Below are 12,356 nucleotides of genomic sequence, written 5' to 3' on the forward strand. Positions count from 1 at the left end.
GGATAATGAGGCCATCAGTGAATGTTATTGCATTCATAGCCCATTACATTTTGATATAATTTGTGGAAGCTGTGTCCTGGGGGTGTGCTAGTTAGAGAAAAGTCAGGGGGTCAAATCAAGTGATGATTCTAAAATGATTCCTGGTAAGAACTGTGTAATTTGGGACAAATAATGGGGAAAACCGAGAGAGTTGGAACACTTACACCTTGTTAAGCTCACAGACAGAAGGTCAGCGAAACATACAAAAAAGTGAGCTCTGTCTATATGAAGACTAAGGTAGGTTTTGAAGTAATAAATGACTACTTGAGTATTTCATCCAAGTACTCCCGCCAAAATAACAGCTGTAAAAACAAAACAAAACATGGAGTGGCGGGGTCCTGGATTTGAACAGCTGACTCCGCCCTTCCATGATCAGCTGTACACCTTGTCTGTTCCTCCCAGTCCTCAGTGCCACCAATGCTCCTCAAGTGTGTCTAATGTGGCTACTTTGTTTCTAATAATGGCCGACACTGGAGACGGCGATGACGAATTCCAGTTTCTGCGAACGGTGAGTCAGCCATGTGTCAAACTATTTTAAATTAATTAACAGCTAATATTTGGTCAAGCTAGAAAGGATGCGTTGGCTAGCCAAGCTAAACTAACTAACTTTAGCCCCAGGGGTGTCAACAGTTACCTAAACTTAACTTAACTCTTTGGAAGGGCGCCAGTGATACAATGCGTCATATTTTAGTTTTAAAGCGTTTAAGGTTTAGTTCAGATTTGAAAAGTTGTTTGTGTTGCGAGTTCTAGTCCTCTAAAGTGTAACATTATTCTCTCAGTATAAAAAAGTGATGTTAGCTGCACATTAAAGTTAAGTTACATTTTTAAGTTCCATACTTACGTTTAACACTGGCTACAGATACCCGAGTAGCTCTAGAATGTTTTCTTTCATTATTGTATCACCTCAGTTTTAATATTGTCTACTTTTACTGAGGTATTGTAGTAATAGATAAACACAACTAACTTTAGTTAACCATCAAAATTAAGTATGACCTTATGACCTAAGGCTTCACTTAAAGTTATTTGTTTTATTGAAATGTTTTATTTATATATAAGTAACATATTATATATATATATATATATATATATATATATATCTATATATATATCTATATGTTAAATTAATAACAATCATTTGATTTATAAGTGTGCGCTACTTTTGTGCACTTCTCCCAGTAGCATTTTTGCTATCTTCATCAGTTTGTTTATTTTAATCACCGACAGTAAAGGAAGACCACAAATGGCTTTTTTTCCACCCTCACTGCAAGATGCTATCGTGTTGTAAGTCGTCCCCTCACAGCTTGTTATCTTTAAACTCTGATAAGGACATGTCATAGTGAGAGTGTCTGGTGATACAGGCAGTGATGCAGATGGGCTACTGAACCCAGTAATGATACACAGATTGAGACGTTGAGTCATTTTGCAAGATCAATCCACAATATGCAATTGCATAAGATATCCGTGTTATGCTGGGTTTCCTCCAAGAAATTGTTCAACCAAGGCTAGAATTCCATCCTGGGCTAGAATGTAGTTAGTAGATGACAGGAAACAAAGTGGTTAAATTAATGGCATTTTTGAAATTGTACATTTGCTTTTGTCCCTGAAGTCATAAAAGTGTAATCATTTGTATGATGTAAGTGTAGGGGGTCCTCGGTTGAGGCACAAGGTGTTCTGCATCCTCTTTGTTACATCACCCTGAAACATACAGATTGGAATAATATAGACCAGCGTTGGTTTCAAGACCCTTTCCAGTCAAATATACATGTTTTTCCAATTGACAGGGCTTTGGACATTTGGATGAAGTCTTGTAGCATCGTGACTTTTCATTTGCCAAATGTACCTTGAAGAAGAGCGGAGTCCTGTAGCCGCCTGAATGCCCCACAGTGCCTCAGCATTGGGCAGTGTGTTCGACTGATAGCAGAGCACTGCTGATATGAAGGGTGGAAAGAAGGGTGAATCAGGGGTGAGACAGTGCAGTATCTTCCCAATATGGAGGTATGCAGCCTTTATAGAGAGGTGTTGGGAGACCTGGCTGGACTTTGTAGACCAGTCGTCTGTTGTCCTTCTCTGCAGTTCTTTAAATAGATGTGAATCGCCTTATTCCTTTGACGTGGCCCATTGGGCTTTGAGATAAGATACATTTTAGGTGAGAGAGATCTACTGTACATGCACTTACAGTAGGGTTTGGTGATGTATTAAGGCTCTGCTCTTAGTGGCACAATCCATCTTTTGATACAGACTGTATATTTTCATGTAATTTGTTCAGGGTTTCTGTAAGTTATTTCTGAAATATTTGTGAGCTGAGTGCAGTTTTAATATAATCTGTGACTCTTATGCACAGGAGAGTTTGTGCTTACTGGTGACATCTCTCTGTGTGTGTGTTTTTCTCAGGGAGACGAGGTGGTTTTGCAGAGTACCTTCACCTCCCAGGAGGAACACGTGAAACTCTGTCTTGCAGCGGAGGGATTTGGCAGCAGACTCTGCCGGCTGGAGCCCACTTCTAACTGCAAGGTACAGAGCCCCACCTCAATGAATGACTGTCTTTCCTCATTGCCAGAGCAGTCTGTTTGTCAATTATCGTCACGCTTCATCTCTCTTGAAATGTTTGATAATATGATGTGTAAAATTATGCAAATGCAGATTTTGCCCCTATTATCCACAGTTTGCCCTATTCCCAAATTTGCTGTGGTCTTTATCACTGCTAACTACATTGTTGGCCGGTGGATGGAGTAGACAGATATGACACACATGCTCTGCTGCCTTTCATTTCTACCAGAATGTGCCTCCAGACTTGTCTGTGTGTGGCTTCGTCATGGCCCAGTGTCTCTCTGTCCGAGCCCTGCAGGAGATGCTGGTCCACAGTGAGCGCCTGGCTGCAGAGGTGAGACTCTTCTCTTCCCGTCTCTTCTTTTCTCGTCTCCCAGTGCGTCTCAACACTCCTAAGACAGATATTACTTGCCATTTGTCAATGTTATTCATACTATAATTTATGTTGTGAATTGGATTTAATTATCATAAGTAATTAATTGGAATTCCAAGATGCCACAGATGCTTTCAAAACAACACCGCCACAACAAGTCGCTAGGTTCAACGGACCTCATTTCAGCCTTCAGTAAAATAAATGTTACTGTACTAAACTACTATTCTGTGAACTGATTTGATTTTCAAATCATCTGGAGCAACAAGATAAACACAATTTTATTGCACAAGAGACCAACAAAGCCATTGTAAAGCTGGAACAGCTGGTGTTGACCAGATAAATATAATACGAGTAGAAGGACATTTCCATTCAAATCGACCAAGCTGGATGGTCAGAGCAGCGGCCATGTTTATGTGTACTGTTGCCATTGTGACCGTTGCAGCAGGCTAACTTCCGTGTAACTTCTGTTTAATTATTATTTGCCATTTTTAGATTTATATATTTTTTTCATTTAGTCTTTGTTTCTATTTCTTTCTTTTTCAGTTTATTCACTTTTCTCACCACTGCTATTGTGTTTACTCATACTCTTGAGTTGAATAATGTTCATGTGAGTCACAGGTGGAAGCTGGAGGAAGCCATCGCACCCTTCTATATGGCCAGGCTGTGTTGTTCCTACACTCGTACAGTGGCATGGTGAGTCATCTTGATATGATACAGATATAAAGCACAAAGGGGGAGTCTTTATTTGCCGACAGTTCTTTTAACTTTTTCAAAACATTTGTTCAGATGTTCACTGTCACATATCTATTGTTTATTTCACTCCCAGTATCTCAGCTGCTTGTCCTCGTCTCACGCTTCAACAGACAAGCTGGCTTTTGATGTCGGTTTGCAAGAGGATAAAGCAGGTATTTGGTGTGCGGCCTTTTTAATGAAATCCACATTCTAATAGTTTTTATTCTTTATTCTAGATACTTGATTTTGTTTTACCGCACTATATATCATGTGGAACAAACTTTCCTTGGTGTGTACTCTGTGTGTGTGGCTCAGGTGAGGCTTGTTGGTGGACTGTCCACCCGGCATCCAGGCAGAGGTCAGAAGGTGAGAAAGTGCGTGTTGGAGATGACCTCATCCTGGTCAATATTTCCTCCGAGAGATATCTGGTGAGTCACCAAAGAAGTAACGTCTTTCACGGCTAGACGATCTACAGATCTGATGTGCGACTAAAACCATGACACAATCGGAACCCTGAGTTTTGTGAAGCCGTTGCATTCTTAGTCGTTGGCAATCTGTCTGCCTCTGATGAAATGAGCATAATTGTTCATGATAACAGCTATTACAGGAGAACAATCAGAAGTTGTATTCATTCTTGATGAGCCTGTATTTGTTTCTTCCCAGCACCTCTCCTTTGGCACCGCATTGGACAACAAAAGCTTGAGTGAAAGCCTGATTGTTAATGCAGCCTTCCAGCAGACTCTCTGGAGTGTTGCTCCCATTTGCTCTGGGAGTGGAGTTGCTCAAGGCAAGTTTCTTTCCTCTTTAAGCATATTGGAAAAAAACAACTTCATTTATGAAGGATATAATCCGAGTGATTGTCCAAGAAACGTGATTAGTTAAAGAGGTATTCCACATGTAATGTCCCCTGATGTTGTCCGTGAGTCTCAATCAGGTTGCAAATGCAGACTTTTAAGGTTGTTTGTTAGCACTCAGTATAAGAGCTGTACCTACAATCAATATGAAGCATACCCTCTGCTATTTCGCTTGTAATAGTAACCCTCGTTTGGATACCAGTTGTTTCACAGATGCAGTAGAAATGTCTCTTTCAGTGTATGTTTTGTCTGTTGTGCTAATTGTAGGATACCTGAAGGGGGATGACACATTGCGGCTCCTCCACAGCCATAGTGACGCATGTCTGACTATTCCGTCCACAGAGCAGGGAGAGGAACTGCAAAGGTTAGTTGAAAAGACCAGTCTGCTGTCGTGTCAGCTGTAAAAAAAAACGCCCTTTACAATCTGTGGTCATGTTGTTGTTTTTTCTTAATTTTAGGATCATGCATTATGAGACTGGATCAGTTTCCAGCCATGCCCGCTCCCTCTGGAGGCTGGAGATTCTGCGTGTTGTGTACGTATACAGGGGATGTGATGATCCGCCCACTTTCAGTTTACAGTTCTCAACGTAATATTGGAAAACTATAAATTGTTATAAAATATAAAGCTCGAATTAGTCTACAAGTCTGATTTGCAGAAAAAAGAAAAGAATGCACTCATACGCACAGTAGTTGATTGTTGTGAATGTTATGTTGCACACATTGCTGCTGGTCATTGCCAGAGCAGAGCAGAGCATTTCTGTTTCTGTTGTTTTTGCCCAAAAAGGCTGGAACCATATTTAATACCACATGCCCAGAATGGAATTAGGGTTGCATGTCCCTTGCTTTCTCCCCAGCCATTTCAACAATAAACATTTCAGTTTCCTTCAGAGGAAAACCAAAGAAAACCAACTAAAAACACAATGCTCTTGATATTCCTCAGTTGGAGCGGCAGACATGCATGCTGGGGGCAGCCTTTCCGGCTCTGCCATGTGACTACTGGGAGGTACCTGGGACTTACAGAGGAGAAAGGCCTGATTCTGGTCGACCGAGACAAGGCTGATGTCAACACAACCTCCTTCTGCTTTCGATCATCAAAGGTCGGGAGTCTTGGGAGAAATATCCTGACATTTCTTTAAGGCTGCAATTATCGATCCACATTCCAAAAGATCCTATATAGAAGGTCATCAGTGTAGATACGTTTATTATCCGAGAGGAACACGGTTTGTGATGCATTCAACAAAAGATTTCCGCCCACAGGAGAAGCTTGACACTGGCACAAAGACTCATATTGATGCCATGGGGATCCCAGAGATAAAATATGGAGACTCCATCTGTTATGTTCAGCATGTAGAGTCTGGGCTCTGGCTCACCTACCAAGCTATTGATGCCCAATCTACACGCATGGGATGTGCTCAGCGAAAGGTAAACTTTTAGATTAGAATAAAAGTTTTGTATTGACTATCTTATAAGAATGTTGAATGCGAAAATGTATCGAATTGCACTTAAATATAGCAAAAGACTTGATAGGTAATGATTGCAAATGATGTGTTTCCAGGCTATTCTGCACAGTGAGGGTCATATGGACGATGGGCTGACGCTGTCTCGTTGTCAGAGGGAAGAATCTCACACTGCCAGACTCATCCGGAGTGCTACTCTCCTCTTCACTCGCTTTATCAGGTACTGGATGCCACGTCTAGGTTCTCAGTTGGTGTAACAATGTCTCTTATCAGTGTGGTATATCCATGAATGAGTGAAGGTTGCTGTTTCCCACTGTTTAGCTGTTCGTGTTAGTACTACGCCGATAAATCAGCCGATATTAGCGTTTTGCAGATGTGTTGGTTTTAGTGTATATGTTGGCTGATCTTTAATAGCAAGTTTCAGTACAGAAACGCCAAACTAGGTTTGAAGTAATTTAGAAACTGACGAGTTGATTTTTCAATTGTAAAATGTTAAAAGTCACATCTAGAAAGCAAAGGTGTTATGATGCGTATCAAGATTATTTATCATGTTGTGTTTTTATGTTTACAAAAAACATTCAGAATCTGCCAATATATCATCTGTTTTTTTTTAACTCTCAAATATTGGGCAGGCTTCAAAGGCCTTAAAAATCCATTATCTCTTCGGCTTAAGTCGTATACGAGTGGTACTTGATTTAGGTGTCGCAAAGCATCCAAATTCTATGACTGTGTACGAGATGCTCCATTGTATTGCACGTCAGATGTTGCGTGTGAGCGCACACACATAATACCCAAGTACACCACAACAGATTTCGGCTGTCTTCGAGAAAATATAAATTAAACTGAATTTCCTGCTTGGATTATAAACGTACTCTATCTATTTGTATCCATCTTTAGGAATCTGGATAGTTTTAGACAACAAGGAAACCTCACATCTGTCAGCCTGCCAATGGAGCTAGTGACATGTAGTCTGCAGGATCTAATAAACTACTTCCAGCCTCCGCTGGAGGGGCGAGGCCATGAAGCTAAACAGAACAACATGACGGCTCTAAAGAATCGTCAGAACATGTTTCAAGAAGAGGTAAATCTATGTGTGAATTCATAAATCAACCCTACATGTGATACGTTTGTCACTGTTCCATGAGTTTACCCTCTTTTCTTCCCAGGGTGTGATAGATTTGGTCCTAGATTGTATTGACCGTCTACACCAATATAGTGGTGGCTCTCATTTAGCTGAGGCTGCTCAGAGTGACTCAGGAGCAGAGTGGGTGCACATCCTCAACAATTTCTATGAGCTACTGGGTGAGAATTAACACACATCTTCTCAATACCACATTTTCATCTATGCCAAACAGATACACCTTTTTCCTGTCAATAACCCATTTAATTGCATTTTACTGAGAATACCTATCTTGTAAATGATCCAAGAATTGCCAAAACATTTGAATTCTGCCATTTTGCATGAAATCCATTGGCTGTGTTGGTGACAAGAATCCTAAACACTCTTCAAATAAAATCCTTCTTTTTCTCTTTCAGCTGCTCTGATCCGGGGAAACCGTCTGAGCTGTGCACATTTCTCAGCTTCTCTCGACTGGCTGATTAGCAGGCTAGACCGTCTGGAGGCCTCTTGTGGTTGGTTGGATTGTTTTGCATTTCATTAGCAATCCTAATTTTAATTTGCAAAACATAAAAAAAAACAGTTGTCATGACATCAGTGATATTATGTAGTGAAATACCAGGTTTACACTGTTACCTGTACTTTGTTTCTAACATTGGGTATCATATCACATCTATACATGATAATGTGATATAAACAGTAAATATAGGGTTTCCTTCCTACATGAATGAACAATTGCATCCATATATAGGAGTCTTGGAGGTTCTGCACTGTGTCTTAGTGGAAAGTCCTGAAGCACTCAACGTCATCAAAGAAGGACACATTCTTTCTATCATCTCTTTTCTAGACAAGCATGGATGCAACCACAAGGTACTGTTTAAGGGGGGTTGTGTGTGTTTCAAATAAAAATCATGAGAAGTCATTTTTATGCTTTTATGCTTTTCATTTATTCAGTTTATTTCTCCGGGACAGCGCATATTAATATCCATTACTGTAAATATGCCAGAAGTAGTCGGGAGGCTGCTTTTTGTCCGGTTCCATTGCGGCTGTTATGGCAGATTTAGATCTGTTCCCTAACGTGGGATCATTTTCATGTGTTTAATCAAGCTTTTGCTGGATGAAGTGCTGACAGGTTTGTGTTCCAGGTGCTGGAGGTGCTGTGCTCGCTGTGTGTGTGTCATGGTGTAGCTGTGCGATCCAATCAGAACCTCGTCTGTGACAACCTGCTGCCAGACAGAGACTTGCTGCTTCAAACACGTCTGGCTAATCAAGTCACAAGGTACAATTTATGTGTTTTTCTAAATACAACTAATTTGATCTATATTTGAGTTATTTCACTGCATTTAAATTGTATCTCTAACTAGTGCAGTGCCAGTGCAAATCATGCTTGTTCGGAACGGGCTGAATGCTTGGTCTGTGGTATTGCTGCTTGCAGCTTTCTCAAGAACTGCTCATTGCTGGCTTTTGAGCAATACACCTGTCAGGACATAGTTTCGTCACACAGAGGTGGATACTCAGAAAACACAGTTTGTTTCACGAGTAAGGACACACCCAAGTTCAGCTCCTCTTGCTCAGACACACAGGTAAAATGTGCTTTGTTATAAAGTAGAGCTTGGATTTAATTAGAGGTGGTATTTTGCCTTTGCCGACAGAGACGTTGTAAGTTAGTATTGCAAAGAATGTACTCATTATGATTTGCAACGTCGGAGTGCTTTAGAGCTGTACATGTAGGCTTCCAGCTCGCTGACTCAAAGGAAGGGAAGAAGAGTTCAGAATATCCAGCATCAAAAGTGAAACGCAGTCAATGAGCATTTGTAGTTAGTCAGAAACAGTCTGCCTGTGTCATTTAGTACACACAAAAATCATAAGTACAAAAGTTACACTTAAGATATCAAAATTAGGAAAGCAGCTTTGTGAAGAAGCGCTCGTTGACTCCAGGGAAGTGAAGAAGACTCTGGTAGTTACATAAGTAGGGGTGACCCTGAAAAGTCTACAATTTGATCTGAGGAGCCTGATTCGACTGCCAATCTCACAGTCGAATCATCGCGGTGATGGAAATATGTGGCTGTGGATTAAAGGATCATTCATTATTCATAAATAACAACATAGCTATTTCAGAATCAAAGATTGGGTTATGCAAAGGACATACCCACATACACGCAGACAGAGGCTCTTTGCTGTATTGGTAGATATCTAATATATAGAGGCGCATATTTACAAATGATGTGTGTTGCATGGAGTGCATGTTCCATTATTCCATCCTTGCTTTTATTCACTTTTGGAGAATCACTCAGGGCCTTTTCTTTTTCCCGCTCTTTTGCTAGAAAAGAGCGAGATAAAGACTGAGCGTTATTAGTCAGCTGTAGAGAGCGCTCGTCTGTGGGTCGTGGTATATCTGTAATTATGTCCACATCCTCGGTACAACAAACACTTGAGATTTCTCCGCAGCACTCATGTTTTCTCTGACGTCCTCGAGTAAATTAAATAATTGTTTGTGTCCTTTCATTCGACGTCTCTTAATAGATCAGAATAGATCAGACCGATAATGTTGACGTCCAAGCACAGATGATTTTGTCTCGGCCTCTTCCAATGAGATTTTGGAAAAGTTGCTTTCTGCCTGAGGTGTTATGGCTCTCGGATTTAATCTTTGAACTTTTTTTTACCCTTTTCATCACATTTCATCTCTGAATATTTTGTCTGACTATGCCAGTCTGATCTTATAGGCAGCTCCCATTTCCCTTTTCCTTTGAGCTTGTTTTTTTGAATTTTTTTTTTTTTACTCAATCTGCCCTTTCTTCCGTAGCAGCTGCCTTCTTTTATCATGCTTTTCTCTATCAGCAGCCCATTTTGTTCCTCAGGCCCCTGTAGCTTATTTTGTTTCATATTCTTCACACCTGCTCAGTCAATTCCCTGCACTCACTTCCTCCTCAAGCCATTTCTCATTCTATCACTTTTACTCCTTGTTCAACTAACCTAAATGCCTCATTAGTTCATGTGCTTTCCTTTAACTCGTTAAGTTCTTTGCTCTTTTCCATCTTCTCTTCCTTGTCCACCACATTAAGTCAGTTCTTCCAGATGCCCTTTTTCCTATTCGTCTTTTCTTTTTCCATTCTACTAATCCATTTCTATCCAATCTCTTGTAGCCTCTTAACTAGGTCACACATTTCTCTCCTCGTCCTTTCCCCATTCTCTCAATTCCCTCCGTCTCTTTCCTTATGTCTTCACTGTCACCAAAGCTTTGTCAAGGACAAGGTTAGTGTCGCTATAGGAACTAGCATTTTTTTCTCAAGACACCGTGTTGGCCAGACTGAATTTCAGCAACATATTGGTGATTTTCTCCATAATAATGCAATGTGCTGTGCCCTTGAGATTTGAGTTATGTTCTGTGGGGACTGTAGAGAGTACTACATGTCCTGCAGAGGGAAAATACAGTGTGGTCCTACACAGGCCATTATGGTAAAATATATCAAACAAGCATTTGGCAGAGTTTCAACCTTAATTACATATTCTGTTGTGTACAGCAAAAAAATCGGTGTTGTTTAACTCACTCTAGTCATAAATACACATTCTACCTTTCAGACTTACCACTGGAATTTCTTCAGGTGGCGATACGCTTGTCCAGGATTCTCATACACTGCATTTAATTCTCTGGGATTTCTCATGGTTTCCTGCTCTTCTCAATTGTTCTTTTTTTCATGTCGTAGTCATAATCATATTGCTGTGTAATTTTGGAGACCTATTCATGTTTTTCAAATGAATATTGTACTAAAAAAATCATTGTAATCAAGCAATATACAGCAAAACCGTATCCAATCGTCTGTCTTTTTTTGCCCTCTTGTTTATCTCCGGTATTCTCTGCACACCACAGCATGAGACCGAACATCTTTTTGTCTCTCAGCGAAGAATCAGCCCAGCATCGGAGGTGGTACTATGAGCTGGTTGTAGATCATGTCGACTCCTTCCTCACATCTGAGCCCACCCACCTGCGCGTTGGCTGGGCTCGCTCTGAGGGCTACCAGCCCAGGCCCACAGGAGGGGAGGGCTGGGGGGGTAATGGAGTGGGAGACGACCTCTGCTCGTATGGCTTTGATGGGCTTCACCTCTGGTCAGGTGAGGACGAGATCCAACAAGAGATCCAAATTTCAGACTACAGTAGAAGCAGAATTGGGGAACTCGCTCACAAAAATGTGAATATGAATATTTCAATCTTGTTTAGTTTTGTCAGGGCGCATAGTTCAGGGTTTTTACTGATCCCTTGAGTAACAACCAACTTTACATCAAAACTACATCTGAACATGGATGACATTAAAGGCTGTCTCCTCATTCTCAGGCTGCGTGGGCCGCAGGGTGAGCTCTCTCTTCCCTCACCTGCTGAAAGATGACGATGTGGTCAGCTGCTGTCTTGACGTCGGTGCTCTCTGCTTCTCCTTCCGAGTCAACGGTCTGCCTGTGCAGGGCATGTTGGAGAACTTCTGTGCTAATGGACTTCTTCATCCTGTGGTCAGCTTCTCTGCAGGAGTCAAGTCAGTAGTGGAGATACCTGAATTCATGTTTTTTGTCTCTGTGCGGACCGCGATGCATCCAGTAAATGTCTTCCGTGTCCTTTTTCTGGAATGCAGGGTTCGCTTTCTGTTTGGGGGGCAGCATGGAGAGTTTCGCTACCTGCCCCCGCCAGGTTTTGCTCCGTGCTCCGATGCTCTGCTCCCGAGAGTCAAGCTGAAGTTAGAGCCATGTCAGAAATACATCTTGGACCGTGGAGAGGGGACACAAGAGCTCATTGGCCCCTTAGTACCTGCAACTCCATTGACCTTTACTCCCACACCAGTAGACATCAGCAAGGTAAGAAATCAGCAGTCCAACAGATGTTATTTTACAAAAAATGATTTGCTGTCGTCTTTGTACAGGTAGAGACTTTATATCATATGATATTAAATTGGATATAAAGATATTATTTTTAAATTGGATACAAAGATATTGTAGTTGTATCACAATTTGAAGTTGATCCTTTATGTTGAAAGATATCATATCAATGTAGCTCAGTTACCCTTACTGTGCTAATATTACTCTCCATAGGTGGTATTGCCCCCACAACTTGAGAATATTAGAGAAAAAATGGCTGAGAATATCCATGAACTCTGGGCGATGGATAAGATTGATCTTGGATGGACACATGGACCTGTAAGAGAAGAGAAACAACATCAATCATTTATTTACATTGCATACATGAAAACCACTTG

The 12,356-nt window shown here is 41.1% G+C and overlaps 1 protein-coding gene across 2 annotated transcripts in view; it reads left to right on the forward strand.

The window, feature by feature from the left end:
* Positions 1 to 460: 460 nt before the first annotated feature.
* Positions 461 to 12,356, forward strand: part of ryr2b (ryanodine receptor 2b (cardiac)) — a 55,783-nt gene continuing 43,887 nt past the window's right edge. The window contains exons 1-21 of one of the 2 annotated variants that reach the window (XM_031874905.1): positions 461 to 547; positions 2,431 to 2,550; positions 2,816 to 2,920; positions 3,578 to 3,652; positions 3,786 to 3,864; positions 4,007 to 4,119; positions 4,355 to 4,478; positions 4,813 to 4,909; positions 5,004 to 5,078; positions 5,486 to 5,642; positions 5,803 to 5,967; positions 6,101 to 6,222; positions 6,900 to 7,083; positions 7,169 to 7,304; positions 7,539 to 7,634; positions 7,871 to 7,989; positions 8,265 to 8,398; positions 10,988 to 11,229; positions 11,450 to 11,642; positions 11,739 to 11,958; positions 12,193 to 12,297. In XM_031874905.1, coding sequence (XP_031730765.1) covers positions 500 to 547; positions 2,431 to 2,550; positions 2,816 to 2,920; positions 3,578 to 3,652; positions 3,786 to 3,864; positions 4,007 to 4,119; positions 4,355 to 4,478; positions 4,813 to 4,909; positions 5,004 to 5,078; positions 5,486 to 5,642; positions 5,803 to 5,967; positions 6,101 to 6,222; positions 6,900 to 7,083; positions 7,169 to 7,304; positions 7,539 to 7,634; positions 7,871 to 7,989; positions 8,265 to 8,398; positions 10,988 to 11,229; positions 11,450 to 11,642; positions 11,739 to 11,958; positions 12,193 to 12,297 — 2,709 coding nt within the window. In that variant the 5' untranslated portion in view covers positions 461 to 499. The remainder of the gene's footprint in view (positions 548 to 2,430; positions 2,551 to 2,815; positions 2,921 to 3,577; positions 3,653 to 3,785; positions 3,865 to 4,006; positions 4,120 to 4,354; positions 4,479 to 4,812; positions 4,910 to 5,003; positions 5,079 to 5,485; positions 5,643 to 5,802; positions 5,968 to 6,100; positions 6,223 to 6,899; positions 7,084 to 7,168; positions 7,305 to 7,538; positions 7,635 to 7,870; positions 7,990 to 8,264; positions 8,399 to 10,987; positions 11,230 to 11,449; positions 11,643 to 11,738; positions 11,959 to 12,192; positions 12,298 to 12,356) is intronic. The other variant, XM_031874914.1, reaches the window with a different exon arrangement.

This window comes from Anarrhichthys ocellatus, unplaced genomic scaffold (assembly GCF_004355925.1).
Source record: "Anarrhichthys ocellatus isolate YVR2014 unplaced genomic scaffold, GSC_Weel_1.0 scaffold3, whole genome shotgun sequence".
Classification (NCBI taxonomy): domain Eukaryota; kingdom Metazoa; phylum Chordata; class Actinopteri; order Perciformes; family Anarhichadidae; genus Anarrhichthys; species Anarrhichthys ocellatus.